This window comes from Sebastes fasciatus, chromosome 15 (assembly GCF_043250625.1).
Source record: "Sebastes fasciatus isolate fSebFas1 chromosome 15, fSebFas1.pri, whole genome shotgun sequence".
NCBI classification, from domain to species: domain Eukaryota; kingdom Metazoa; phylum Chordata; class Actinopteri; order Perciformes; family Sebastidae; genus Sebastes; species Sebastes fasciatus.
This window is the reverse complement of record NC_133809.1, coordinates 18,498,864-18,511,308: the sequence shown is the minus strand read 5'-3', so window position 1 is coordinate 18,511,308 and position 12,445 is coordinate 18,498,864. Positions and strand designations below refer to the sequence as shown.

The window sequence follows — 12,445 nt, the reverse complement described above, 5'->3', positions numbered from 1 at the left end:
TGAAATCCCTCACATACACTTTCTTGGAAGGAAAACCACTTTCCATTAATGACTTTAAATACATTATCATAGCATTATCTTCAAGTAACAGATGTGGGAGTTTTTCTTTTTTTCTTGGAACAATTGTTAAATGAAGTGCATTTCAGCAGCATAAGAGCGAACAGAGGCAATAACTTGCAGCCCCTCCCTCGACAACGTCACAGTCTGTGTGCCTATAAAGCAGGAGTGAGAGTGGAGAGCAGTCCGAGTGTGTTTGAGGCCGGACTGCAGAGAGACAGAGCAGAGAGACGCACTGACTCCAGACGCACAAGTGGATGGAAAGAGCAACCAATGCAATGGAGAAACTGCAGAGATGATCGGAGCCTTGTAAACTCAGGAAGAAGAGAAGAGAGAGATGCTTGCATGAGATAAAAGGGGGGAATGAAGAGTAGAATAAAGAGTTTTAATGAAGAGTTGAGATTGTTTTTCCAAAAAAAATGGCACGGATTTGCTCCCATGCAAATGCGCATTTTGCAAAGATGACATAGCAACTTGAGAAAAAATGGGATTCCTCCTCCAGGAACAGAACTCACTCACGACCTGAATGAAAAAGAGAAAAAGGGATTCTATTCAAATCGGAATTTAGTTTTTCTTTCTTCTTTTTACTTGACAAGCCTCGCCAGAGTGAAATATGAATCTGGGAAAAGCGCTTCTGTTTTTCCTCCTCTCAAATTGTGTGACAATGACTTTGTCGCTCTCCACTTGCACCACTGTGGACATCGACCACATAAAGAAAAAGAGAGTAGAGGCGGTCCGAGGACAGATTCTCAGTAAACTCCGGCTGACCAGTCCGCCTCAAACTACAGGTCCAAGTCAAGTACCGTTTCAGGTCCTGGCCCTTTATAACAGCACCAAGGAGCTCATTGAGGAGCTGGGCAGAGACAGGCATCAGAGCTGTGGACAGGATAACACGGAGACTGAGTACTATGCCAAAGAGATTTACAAGTTCAACATGATCAATGGCCCACCAGAAAACAGTAAGTTCATTGTTTTTTTTATCATGATTATTCAAGTGTTTCTTTTACAACAGTCTATAAAACCAACTTTTAAGTAGATGAGCTTTACAGGCAAACCCATCAAATACACTACTAGAGAAAACAAACCTCAACATTCAAAACCAAAACAAAACCAAGAAGAGAAAAAACAATAATAATAATAATGACAAAAAGAAAGAGTTAAAATTCAAGTGTTTCTTATGCAACTTTCTCATCCAATACAATACATTTTGTATTCTAGATATGGGTGATTAAAAAACATATGATTGGCACGATGTTTTGTTTTTGCCAGTGCAGCCAACATTTATGCCCAAACTTGATCCACATTTGTAAGCTCACTTGTGCCAATCTATGTGCACTCCTTAAAAACAACTTTTATCTGGCCTCAAATACACAATTATCACGAGTGAGGTAACAATATCAAAAACAGAGATGTGATTTTTCCAGCTGCATGGCGTTAAGTCAGTCCACTCGTGTCTGTGTTCAGCCTTTTACGCACAGACGCGCCTGTTGAGCATTGGAGCGGTGCGCAAAAGGAGAGAGGCAAAGTAAACAGTCTAATTGGAATGAGCACCATTCCTCATACATACCTCACACCAAAGCCATGGGAACTCCAGCACTAAGTCTGACACATTCCTTACTAGGGAAAATTCTCAGGCAGTTAAGTCGAGTATTTATTGCCAACTCCAATACCTCATTTCCATTTTCTGGCCGTGAGTTCCCCAATATTTTTCATCCAGTGTTACGACTCTCTCACTCCTATTTCCCCCACTGTTTGTCTCTAGTAGCTCTGTGTTATGATCTAATTCCCTTGTTCATCCATATTGGTATTTCCTGTATAAACTATGGTCCATTGATTGTTCCAGAAACCAAGAAACAGAAGCTCACTGAGCAGCAGATTCTCCAGAGAAAGTTTTTTAAGTGGAGGAGTTGGATTTGGTGTTACCATTTTGTAAATCAACAGGTGTTTATGCTGCTGTGGCTGTGACATTAAGCAGAGCCTCTCTCTGCATGGTTTCCAGCATAAGTCCTGAATCAAATCCATTTCACAGGTCCCACAAAGTGCTTCTGACACTCAAAATACACAGCCTGGGGTTTATCCGCTGGTCAGAGGTAGCCAGAGCTCCCAAAACAAACAGAGGTCTAAAGGAGTGGGATCAGTGATGGCCAGGTGCCCAGGACACATCACGCTGGCCTCATACTGTGGGCCATACTGTAGGTGATAATACAAGACGTGAACCTGACTTACTACTGGCAACACTTTCTGCTTATCCAAGAAGGATATTAGGAAATGAGCAGAGGTTGCCAACATACATTAATTAGCACTCTCCCTTTCCATTCTGTAATTTTACATGTTGCAGTCTATATAGGAACATAATGTCTGCCACCTTGATAATTTTTGCAGTGTAGTTCATTTTCATTCCTGCTGGATATAATGAGTTTTACATCCACCGTTTTTTGGAAGGTGGGAGTGTTTGGGAATATAGTCAAGTTTTTGCTTTTTTCATGCTCAGTTAAAAAGTAAAACAGAAACTTTTCTGTCATACTTTAATGCGCCACTTGCTCCAGACTACTTTTCTTAGACACTACTACTAATGTAAATCAAGGCGTTTGCCATTTATGAATTGATGAAGCAGAACTGCAGACTGGGCAGCAATAGATCTTCCTTTTTTTCTGGTGCATCAGAAGGCCAGTGTGGCTCATTATATCATCATAAACCAAATAAAAATGAGACAAAGACATAACTGAACTGAATGATGACCTTTGGCACAATAACACTCTTAGAATCCACTGACTCTTAAATTAGAAAGATTGTGCCTTGCACACTGAAGCGTGCAGTTTCAGTGAAATTTCAAGCCAATCATTGACTCAGTGTTGAGGTCAGTAAAAAATGAGGACTAACGCTGAGGACAGCAGGGTATCTGATATACGGGATAGTAGAAAGATGATGTCATCTGAACAAACAGAGACAGAGGTCTTTGGCCAGCTCCCAAAGAAACAGCATCTCTCCCCCCCAACTCCCACGCCTTTACCATTTTTGCTTCCTCATCCTTAATCAAGTGGAAAAAAAAGTTGTTTTTCAACTCTAGAGCAGAGCTGCATCACATTATCTCATCTGCTGTAGTGGCCTGCCACAGAAGTGAAGCAGAGACTCTTCTCTGATTCAAAAGCAGCATTTTAAATCTGTATTATTAAATCTGTCATGGGTACTGTAAGTGAAAATCAAAAAGAATAATGCAGACAAACTTTGATTCCAGATACTGATATTTAACTCGATAACAGAGCACTCAAACTACTATGTTTCCAAAGAAATTTCTGTTGTCCTCCGGACACCTCAGCAGCTGGCTAGCACCTGCTGCCTTGTGCTTCCTATTTCCTTTGTTTACCTCCACAAAGCTCTGGAGAGACTGACATCACGGACAATCCTCCGGGCAAAAGGGCATAGAGAGGTGATTCCTGACAGTTGTTTCTTCTTTCATCAGGAGGCCTCTGTGTCATGAGAGGAGAGGATTTTAGACACTGGAGGGTGAACGTGTGTCAGGGTGCGAGGCGTGGTCGATAGCGTCTGGGCGAGGCTCTTCATAAACCCCTCACTTAAAGCCCATGTTCAAATTCATTGAGTGATAATACGAGAATGAGATCAACGGGGCATCAGGTTGTTATCCAGGCTTTTATATGTGATGATAAATCCACTTTTGCAGCGTGTTAATGGGAATGTTTTGCAGTAAAACTAAATTCTCCAATTAGAATCTGATTCAAGACCAGTGTGTGATTTATTTAAATCAGAAGTTATAACAATAGATCTAATTTAGTTATTTCCACATTGTTTAGAATATATAGTATGATATTTTAAACACATCTTTAACATCAAAAGCTCAAAATCTTTCATTTCTGAGGGGAGTTACAGATAGAAATGATACCATGGTGAAGCTTATTGACATAACAGGTCAAACTTGTGTCGGCATCCTGACACTCGGTCTGAAAAGCTGTCGCCTAAAAATGGTAGGGGTCAGAAAATTGGCGAATGTATTTCTTTTTAATTATGCAAGCAATCCCCTCCACTTACCAACATGGAACAAATTACCTTTCAGACCCTTGGCAAAAATAAGCCATAATGTGAAATCCACCTAAAACCATTGCAATGGGAAAAATGAGGTCATCCAAAAGGAAACCAAAGACTTGATTAGAATTTCAAATCTCCCCTCGAAGTGGGGCTTTCCACCTTCTGTGGGGGAGGCAGAGGGGCGACGGGTGAGTGGGGGGAGGACGGAGCAGTGAGTGAGGGGAGGAAAAGGCTACTGAGGTTTCCTCCTTATAGATTGTGTGGAAACACTGGACAGATATCTGGCTGGGGATGACTGCTGAGAAGGTCACCTATAAATAGGGAAAGTTGAAAAAAACTTTGTGGAAATATCAGATAATGACTGGGACGACACTGAAATAGGTTTCTGGGTCAGATGAAGTACAGATACTCGGAGATGTGCAAGTTCCTTTTGCATGACACAGAAACGGCAGAAGGTCTGAGTTTCCATTATGTCCCGAAACAGCTTGAGGTGCAAATCAGCTAAAGGTGCAATGCCCCCTTTTCAAACCACCAGCGAATCTGAGGCTTGGTAATAAAGTTTAAGCTTGGGGTAATAAATTAGCCATGGCTTGGCTGTAAATGACTGTTTCCATTTGGCCCATAAAAAGTTTGCTATGTGCTTGTTTTGCTCAACACTGCATGTGCTTGGCCTGTTAAAATAATAAACTGTTCAATGGTATTATGGTATAAAAAGGGGGAAAGGCTTCGGTGCAACAGGAAGCTTTTTACATACAATCACAATGTGGCCATTTGTTTAGCTGGTTCTGCTAAAGGTCAGCGTGCAATCACACATACCCACGCCATGTATACAGCAAGTTAATGCTTGTCAAGCGTGCACTTACTATCATGATGGAGTCGCCCTCCTACATGTAGATGGTTTCTCAGGTATTGTTCTGCTCCAGCAAGTGAGCCCACATGTTCCCCGGTTCCAGGGAATAACTTGGCTTCTGGCCGAGCCCTCGGAGCACCTGTTGGGCTCCAGAGCCGGTGGTGGTGGGAGGAGGAGGAGGAGGAGGAGTTGCTGTCCCACTGCAGCCTGCTCCACCACCACCACATGGGACATTTGGTTTTCATTTCATGACTTCAACTTGTTGCTAACTCGGACCGCACAAAGTATAAGCAGATGGTTCGCGGTAATGGCCCACGTCTCTCTGGAATAGAGTAGAAATGGTTAAAAAAATAAAAGCTTTGTTTTTATCTAAACTTGTAGAGGGGGAATCCTCTTGCAAAAAGCTTATCAATAATCAGAAGGTAAATATGTCTGCGAGTATGACAGTGGAAAGCAGGCTTTGATAACATGCACACTATGAGGCAACAGATGGATAAGAGCTTAAAGGGATTCTGACAAAAGAAACAATGAGAGTTCCAAGTTTTTTTTAAATGAGATATTTAAAAACATCACCGTTGAGTCATGATTTCCACTTTACCTGCAGATGACCTCCCCTACTGCCCAAAGGGCATCACCTCCAAGGTGTTCCGCTTCAACGTCTCCACCATGGAGAAGAACTCCACCAACTTGTTCCGGGCCGAGTTTCGAGCTCTGCGGATCCCCAACGCCGTCGCCAAGAGGAACGAGCAGAGGATTGAGCTCTACCAGGTGTGTGAACTGACCGTTCGTTTCCACTGTTAGCAGAGCGCAGGGGAGCCTTGTGTGCTCTATTTCTCTCAGAAGGCCCGTGTAGGTCAGCGAGAGAGATGAAAACATTTATATTAGGGTGTCCAACTCCCTCTCTCCTCTTTTCATGCGCTGATCATTATTCCATGTGCTTACAGTCGAATGGATTCTACGTTAGGACACATTTAAGAGCTTGAGCAGCCATCTATAAGAATTACCATTCGGCAGTTTCTTCTTTCTTAGCTGTCAATCTCAAAGCAGTCGTTCATCTTTGTTAGATCAAGTATGCTTTCAACAGGGGGTTCATACTGTAGATCTGCACCTGCATTTGTGTGTTTTATGAGCGTTTTCTTTTGTGTTAAAGCATGCATCTGTTAGATGTCTGCATGTGGGGGGTGGCAAGGATGGATTTTTTTTTTTTTGCTTCGGTTTCCTCATTAATCTCCCGTGAGACACTGGGAGTAATGATCAGGTTCCAACATTTCCTGCCAGGGAGACAAGCGTCTCCGGACTGCATACCGCCTCTGAGGCAGGGCTCTGGCCGGCGCTGAATACAGACTGTCAGGCCCTCAGATTGTTTCCAGGGGCCTAGGAGGAGATAGAGGCAGGGTCACCCACCGGGGGAGTAAATGGAGCTGCTCGCTCGCCCCCACACTTTTCAGGCTGGAGTAGTTGATTGGCAGAGGGCTGACGCCGGCCCCTCGTTCCCACAGGAAGGCAGATTAGATGCTGACAATGTTCAGGAACCTGGTTATCCGCAGCACTGCTGTGGGGCTCCATGCTCGTACCCACCACCCAAACACACACATTTCTCACTACAGATAAACACCTTTGTTCAGAGAAGTGCTGATGGAGATAGGAATGTCTGAACCACACGGTTGCATTTGACTCCATCGTCAGTTTTTTACATTTGGGGCCTCGACGTGATAACGCAGTTAGGACACGAAAGCCTGCGGAGATACCTGCAACCCTGTTTTTTTTTTTTATCTGAACTGCGTGACACTGCATCGAGGGAGCCCAAGCTAAAGTCAAAGTTTGAACTGCTGACGTGAAGGACAGCCAGGTTCCCATTGGCAGGAGGGTAACACGCAGGCATTAACTTGCAAAATGGGGATATCAACACAGGGAGTCACTTTTTCCATGAAGAGTAGACATTTGGCCCAAGGCATCCTGGAGAGTCTGGCTCAGACAGACAGCTCTGGTTCTGTGTGTGTGTGTGTGTGTGTGTGTGTGTGTGTGAAAGAAAGAGAGTTTATGCAGCTGGGTCACATTTTCATCTTTCCTCACAGATCCTCCAGAAAGACGACCCCAAAGCCAAACAGCGCTACATTGGGGGCAAGAACGTCCTGACCAAGGGAACGCCTGAGTGGGTCTCCTTTGATGTCACAGAGACAGTGAGAGAGTGGCTGATGTACCGACGTGAGTGGGACACCTCACATTTTCCTCTCATCGCACCTTATTACTGCACATGTCCTGCCAAATACTGTAGCACTGGTTCATTCTAAATGAAGGAGAACGGCCTGAGGGGAAAATGTCAGCTCCTTACATCCCTCTGCTCCTGTTTCCCCCTCAGAGACCAATCTGGGCCTGGAGATCAGCGTGCACTGTCCCTGCCACACTTTCAGGCCTAATGGGGACATTATCGAGAACGCCAACGAGGTGCTGGAGGCCAAGTTCAAAGGTGAGGCTGCATTTAATACCGCAGTGATGTGAAAGAAATTCAGATGGTTTGGATTTGCATCAGAAAGCTTTGTTGTTTTTTTTCCTAAAGCTTGTTGAGGTATCAGGAAGGTGTTAAAAAACAATATTGCCAAGGTTTAAATTGTCAATCAGCCAGTCACGTTTATATAAACCTATATGAGGAATATTATATTTGAGGTAAATAAAAAATGTCTTTAAAGCAAGGATGACATTAAGATAAGAAATACTTAGAAATACTAAGTCAACAGTAGTTAAGGTTACAGTTGAATAGAAAGTGATAGGTGAGTCAGGATTATTAGCTGTCAAATTCAGCAGGATGTTACTGTTTGTTCCTCAGTTTATGGCGCACCACTACATAATGTGAAGTGAACCCATTTGTGTCAAAAGACTATATTTAATATGATAAGGAAAAATGACACAACATTTGTTCTGATTGGTCAAAATGAATGAATTAATGAATTAATAGTCAAAATCATATATTCATTCATATCAATATTTTCCAAATAGAAGTTTTTTTTACATTGCATATACAGTATGTTCATATCTTTGATATTCAACTTGTTATGAGTTCATCGACACCAAATACTTGATTGTGTTCCTTGTAGTTTCTGAAATACAGCCATTTTATTATCATACTATATCTGGGCACGAGACTACTCATTTTCCTAAAATATAATAGTCTATTGCAAAAACAGTAGTCCCATGTTCCCACATATTAGATATAGACAAGAAAATCTCACTTTTCAGCCAAATGGTTTGACCAATTTTGAAAATGTCTTCACATTTGTGAACACCGAAAGATATCAATAATTGCATTTGCGGGCATAAATGGGTTAAAAGAAACAGTTTGAAACATGAGAGTGGTATCCCTCTTCTCATCTAACTCGCAGTAAGAAAGTAATTAAACATATTTCCCCAAAATGTCGAACTATTCCTTTAAATATCTTCCACATCTCTCTCCTATATTCATCTGTTGTTTTCTGCTTTCATCGCGTTCTTAAAATCGGGAATCAATAACTCCAGCGTCTTAAAGTATTCTACTCTGATTAGATTTTGAGAGCACATCTCAGTTTCAATCTCGCCTGTTGTGCAGGTTTCCAGCATTTTTGTGTGTCCCGTGGCCAGTCTGTATTTAATTTGGATTTCTCTCTGCTTTTAATCTCTCACAGTGAAGATACTGTTCTGCCAGTTTGTATTCACGATCAAGAGCCAGATAACATTTACGTCTGTTTGATTTGTCTAATGTTCCAGATAGGCATCTCCTGTTTGTTGAAGAATCAGCTTCATTCTGATTAGCGCTGTTGAGGCAGTGCTGGTTTTAGGGAACAGTTTATTCTAAGAGTTTGTTTTGGGCTCCAGTTTTAGTTTGTAGTGCCTGTTTCAGATGTTTCCAAAATATCATACTTGAATTATTAGTTATCATTTAATCATATAAACAGTGGAAATTGGCATGCATTGGTTGTTGTTCTTCTGTTACAAAACTTTTTATACAGGGCCGCTATAGGACGCCCCCTCTGATGTGGACTCTATACTTTACTTCTACTTATGGCAGAGGATTTGATGAAAGTGCAAATATTTAATTAATATATTTTAATCTAACTAGCATCTCTGTTTTCTTTGCATAAAAGGCCATTTGTTTCATTGCATTCACCACCTAATGAAAGATATAAGGCGTTTATTTTGTCTCTTCCATGTTCTAGTCTACTGCAGCGCTTCCTATGATGAATAGGAATCTGGTTATAATACAATAACAATTATGAGACCGGTCTAAAAAAAAGTTCCTTTTCATCCAGTCATCAACATGTTCCTCCAGCAGCAATACCTATTGAGTAAAGATAATGGGTTTCCTTTCTAAGATGAAGAGAGAGACACAGAGCATGGGAATACAATTGATCTGGTATCTCACTTAGCACTGGGGCCCCCGGGCCCTCGGCCCTGGGAACACTCCCGACTGGCTTGGCCACAAGGAATGTGCTGCCACGGCGCTCAGACGCTTGGCCCCGAATTAAAGAGGGGCGTACATATCCAACAGCAGCATCTCTCCTGAGATATCCACTGCTTTAGCTATCAGGGGCAGATTGGATGAGCAGACGCAGGCCCAGGGGGGAGAACGGAGGAAGTTAGGGACCAGCGTTGAATAAGGAGAAGGGTGAAAAGTGAGCCAAAAATGAGTGGAGCCCTTCCTGGATATTACAGTATCCTTCTGTAAAAGTTACAGTTGACTACACTGATTAGAGTTAAGCTGTGGTTCCACTGAAGTCAGCTCTTGAAGACATCTTTACAGTTCTCAATAAATCTGCTGTGCAGTTTTTCTTGGTCACCTCCAGACTGACTGACTGTCTGTCTCCTGCAGGTATGGAAGCGGACTACGACGATGCGAGCCGTGTGAAAAAACAAAAGGAGCAGCTCTACCCCCACCTCATCCTCATGATGCTCCCTCCCCACAGGCTGGATGCCCAGTCCTCCTCCCGCAGGCGTAAGCGGGCACTTGACACCAATTACTGCTTCAAGTAAGGCACTGGAAAATGTAATGCACTGCTTGGACTATTGTCTTTCAGTTTGTAAAATAATTTCTCTGGCTGCACCTGCACTGTCAGTTCTTGAGATTTGAACACTGGGCTAAGTGAAATACTGCAAATAAAGAATGGCTTGCAGAGAGGGGGGTTGTATTGTCGAGTAGAACACCAGCCGAGGCAACATGAAATGGAAATATCAGCTGTCACGTGTCAAAAACATGGCAGGGAAGAAGAGTACATGGGCACAGAATACACAGAATAAGCTTGTTAATCACCTCGACGAGCATGACAGAGGTATTATCAAATACAAGTTAGGATCTGTCCCAGTACCAGCAAACACCACCTCCTCTTACACGCCGTCTCCTCAGCTCTGGATTTCCTCTGTCAGGCTGACAGACAAGACACCTGGGCTGACTCCAAGAGGGAAAATAAGGGCACACCTAAGAGTGGAATTTCTGAACTCCACTCTCATCTCATGGCTTTGAGCCCATGGGGGAGGAAATCGTATACAACTCTTAGAATTGCGTGTTACCTGTGAAATGAAGTGAGTGTAATCCTCTCTGTCCTCTCTTGTCTGCAGCAATTACGAGGAGAACTGCTGTGTGCGACCACTATATATTAATTTCCGTCAGGATCTGGGCTGGAGGTGGATCCACCAGCCTGAAGGGTACTACGCTAACTTCTGCTCTGGTCCCTGCCCTTACCTACGCAGCGCAGACACCACCCACAGCTCGGTGAGACCAAGTGCCATGACATGTTAAATCCATCACAACATCAAAAACGTATCTTAATAGCCGGCCTAACAGATGCAAAAAAGATGCTGGCATTGCGATGGAGTCCTCCTCATACTCACACAATCCCAGTGTTTATCTATTTATCTTGTATGTTGTAAGTGTGGACCTTTTGGTAGCTAGGATGCATGGTGCTCAAGAGAAAAATAGCTTATACTGGACTGGAGCCTTAAGTAAAATCCAAGGATTTATGTAACTTAATTGTATCATCATGACACATCCCCTAGTCTATTAAATGGAGATCTATTTTGAGGGGTGGGAGTCACCATTAGTTAATTCATATATATAATTTATTTATTTATTATTTATTTATCTTTTTTGTTGGATTTTTTATTATTATTATTATTGATTAATATTTTTGTTTTTTATTCATATTTTTTGTTTTTTATTAATATTATTTTTTGTGTTATTTTTTGGTTAATAATTTACAATGCATATCTTTCAAAATTTGATCACAAAAAAACCCAACTACACACACATTAAAGTGGTGAATCTGTTTAGTTGCTGATCCCTCTCTCTCCCTCTGCTCTTTCTTCCATAGCTGCTGAGCCTGTACAACACCCTGAACCCCGAAGCCTCCGCCTCTCCCTGCTGCGTTCCTCAGGACTTGGAGCCCCTCACAATCCTCTACTACGTGGGTCGCTCCCCTAAAGTCGAGCAGCTCTCCAACATGGTCGTCAAGTCCTGCAAGTGCAGCTAAACTTCGGGGCTCCGGCGAGAGACGTGGGATGTGATGGCTCCCAGCACTACTCAGGAGCGGGAACGAGGGGGTTAGAGGGGGGGGCACGGTACACTTTGCCCTCCACGAGTATACCTCCAACCCCTGCTTCAGCCTCTCTCTCTCTCTCTCTCTCACCAAAAACAAAAGACGCAGTCCACCACTCTGCTCACAATCATTGGCAGCATTCACCAAGAAGACTTGTCAAACACCACTTCACTAACGGCACTCTCGAACCCATCAGACCTCCTCACTCAGCAATCGCCTTCTGACATTCTCATGTTGTTTTTTTTTCCATTTTCCAGCATTTTGAACAGCCTGTACCTCAGTGTTACACAACAGGAAGAACAGTATTGACCACTGCATTCTTAAGGACATCAAATAATCACAGTCGAAAAGAGATAATGACTGAGAATGCAGACTGAACTCAGCATAATAGGAATATGTCAAAGTGGGTGAAACTAAAGCGGTTGTTTGTTGAGAGCAAACACATCCCTCGGCTCTGACGCACAGGACACCTTCGAATGTCCGAGCCGGAAGCCGACGCTGTGCACGCCGCGGCTCCCTACACTGTTTGTTTAGGATTTAAAAATGCTGTTGAATTAAAATGACCATATAGGACAAAAAAAGATGCTGGAAACGAACCTTTATTTCAAAGTAGTATTTCCGTGGTTATGTTTACCTCTGTAATGCAACAGGATGGTGATTCCAGGGATCGTTTTGTTTTTTTAAACTGAAGCCTTTCTGTTGTATGAGATGACGTATGTCACTAAGTGAACACTTAACTAGATCACGAACTGTAAATGTTTTTGTTATTACTCTTGGAAACACCTTTTTTTTTTTATTAAAAACGGACAGTTGGATAGAATTGTTCTAATTTCATTATTGTTGAGTTTTTTTGTTTAAGTATTTTTCAGCACTTTATTTTGAAGGGTGAATTTAGAGGACCAGAGTGAAGAAATCAAAGCATGTGTGGTGAACAAAT

General features: G+C 42.6%; 1 protein-coding gene across 1 annotated transcript; it reads left to right on the top strand.

The window, feature by feature from the left end:
* The first annotated feature begins 223 nt into the window (after nucleotides 1-223).
* tgfb3 (transforming growth factor, beta 3) lies at nucleotides 224-12,342 on the top strand. Its single transcript, XM_074661596.1, has 7 exons — nucleotides 224-1,016; nucleotides 5,553-5,716; nucleotides 7,024-7,153; nucleotides 7,308-7,415; nucleotides 9,789-9,945; nucleotides 10,532-10,685; nucleotides 11,284-12,342. The coding sequence occupies exons 1-7, from the start codon at nucleotides 671-673 to the stop codon at nucleotides 11,440-11,442; spliced, it is 1,218 nt and encodes a 405-aa protein (XP_074517697.1). The 5' UTR covers nucleotides 224-670; the 3' UTR covers nucleotides 11,443-12,342.
* Nucleotides 12,343-12,445: the final 103 nt, after the last annotated feature.

Coding starts and splice junctions, on each gene's coding strand:
- tgfb3 (XM_074661596.1), top strand. CDS start 671: ATGAATCTGGGAAAAGCGCTTCTGTTTTTCCTCCTCTCAAATTGTGTG. Junction 1,017..5,552: donor CAATGGCCCACCAGAAAACA/GTAAGTTCATTG, acceptor CTTTACCTGCAG/ATGACCTCCCCTACTGCCCA. Junction 7,154..7,307: donor AGAGTGGCTGATGTACCGAC/GTGAGTGGGACA, acceptor TTTCCCCCTCAG/AGACCAATCTGGGCCTGGAG.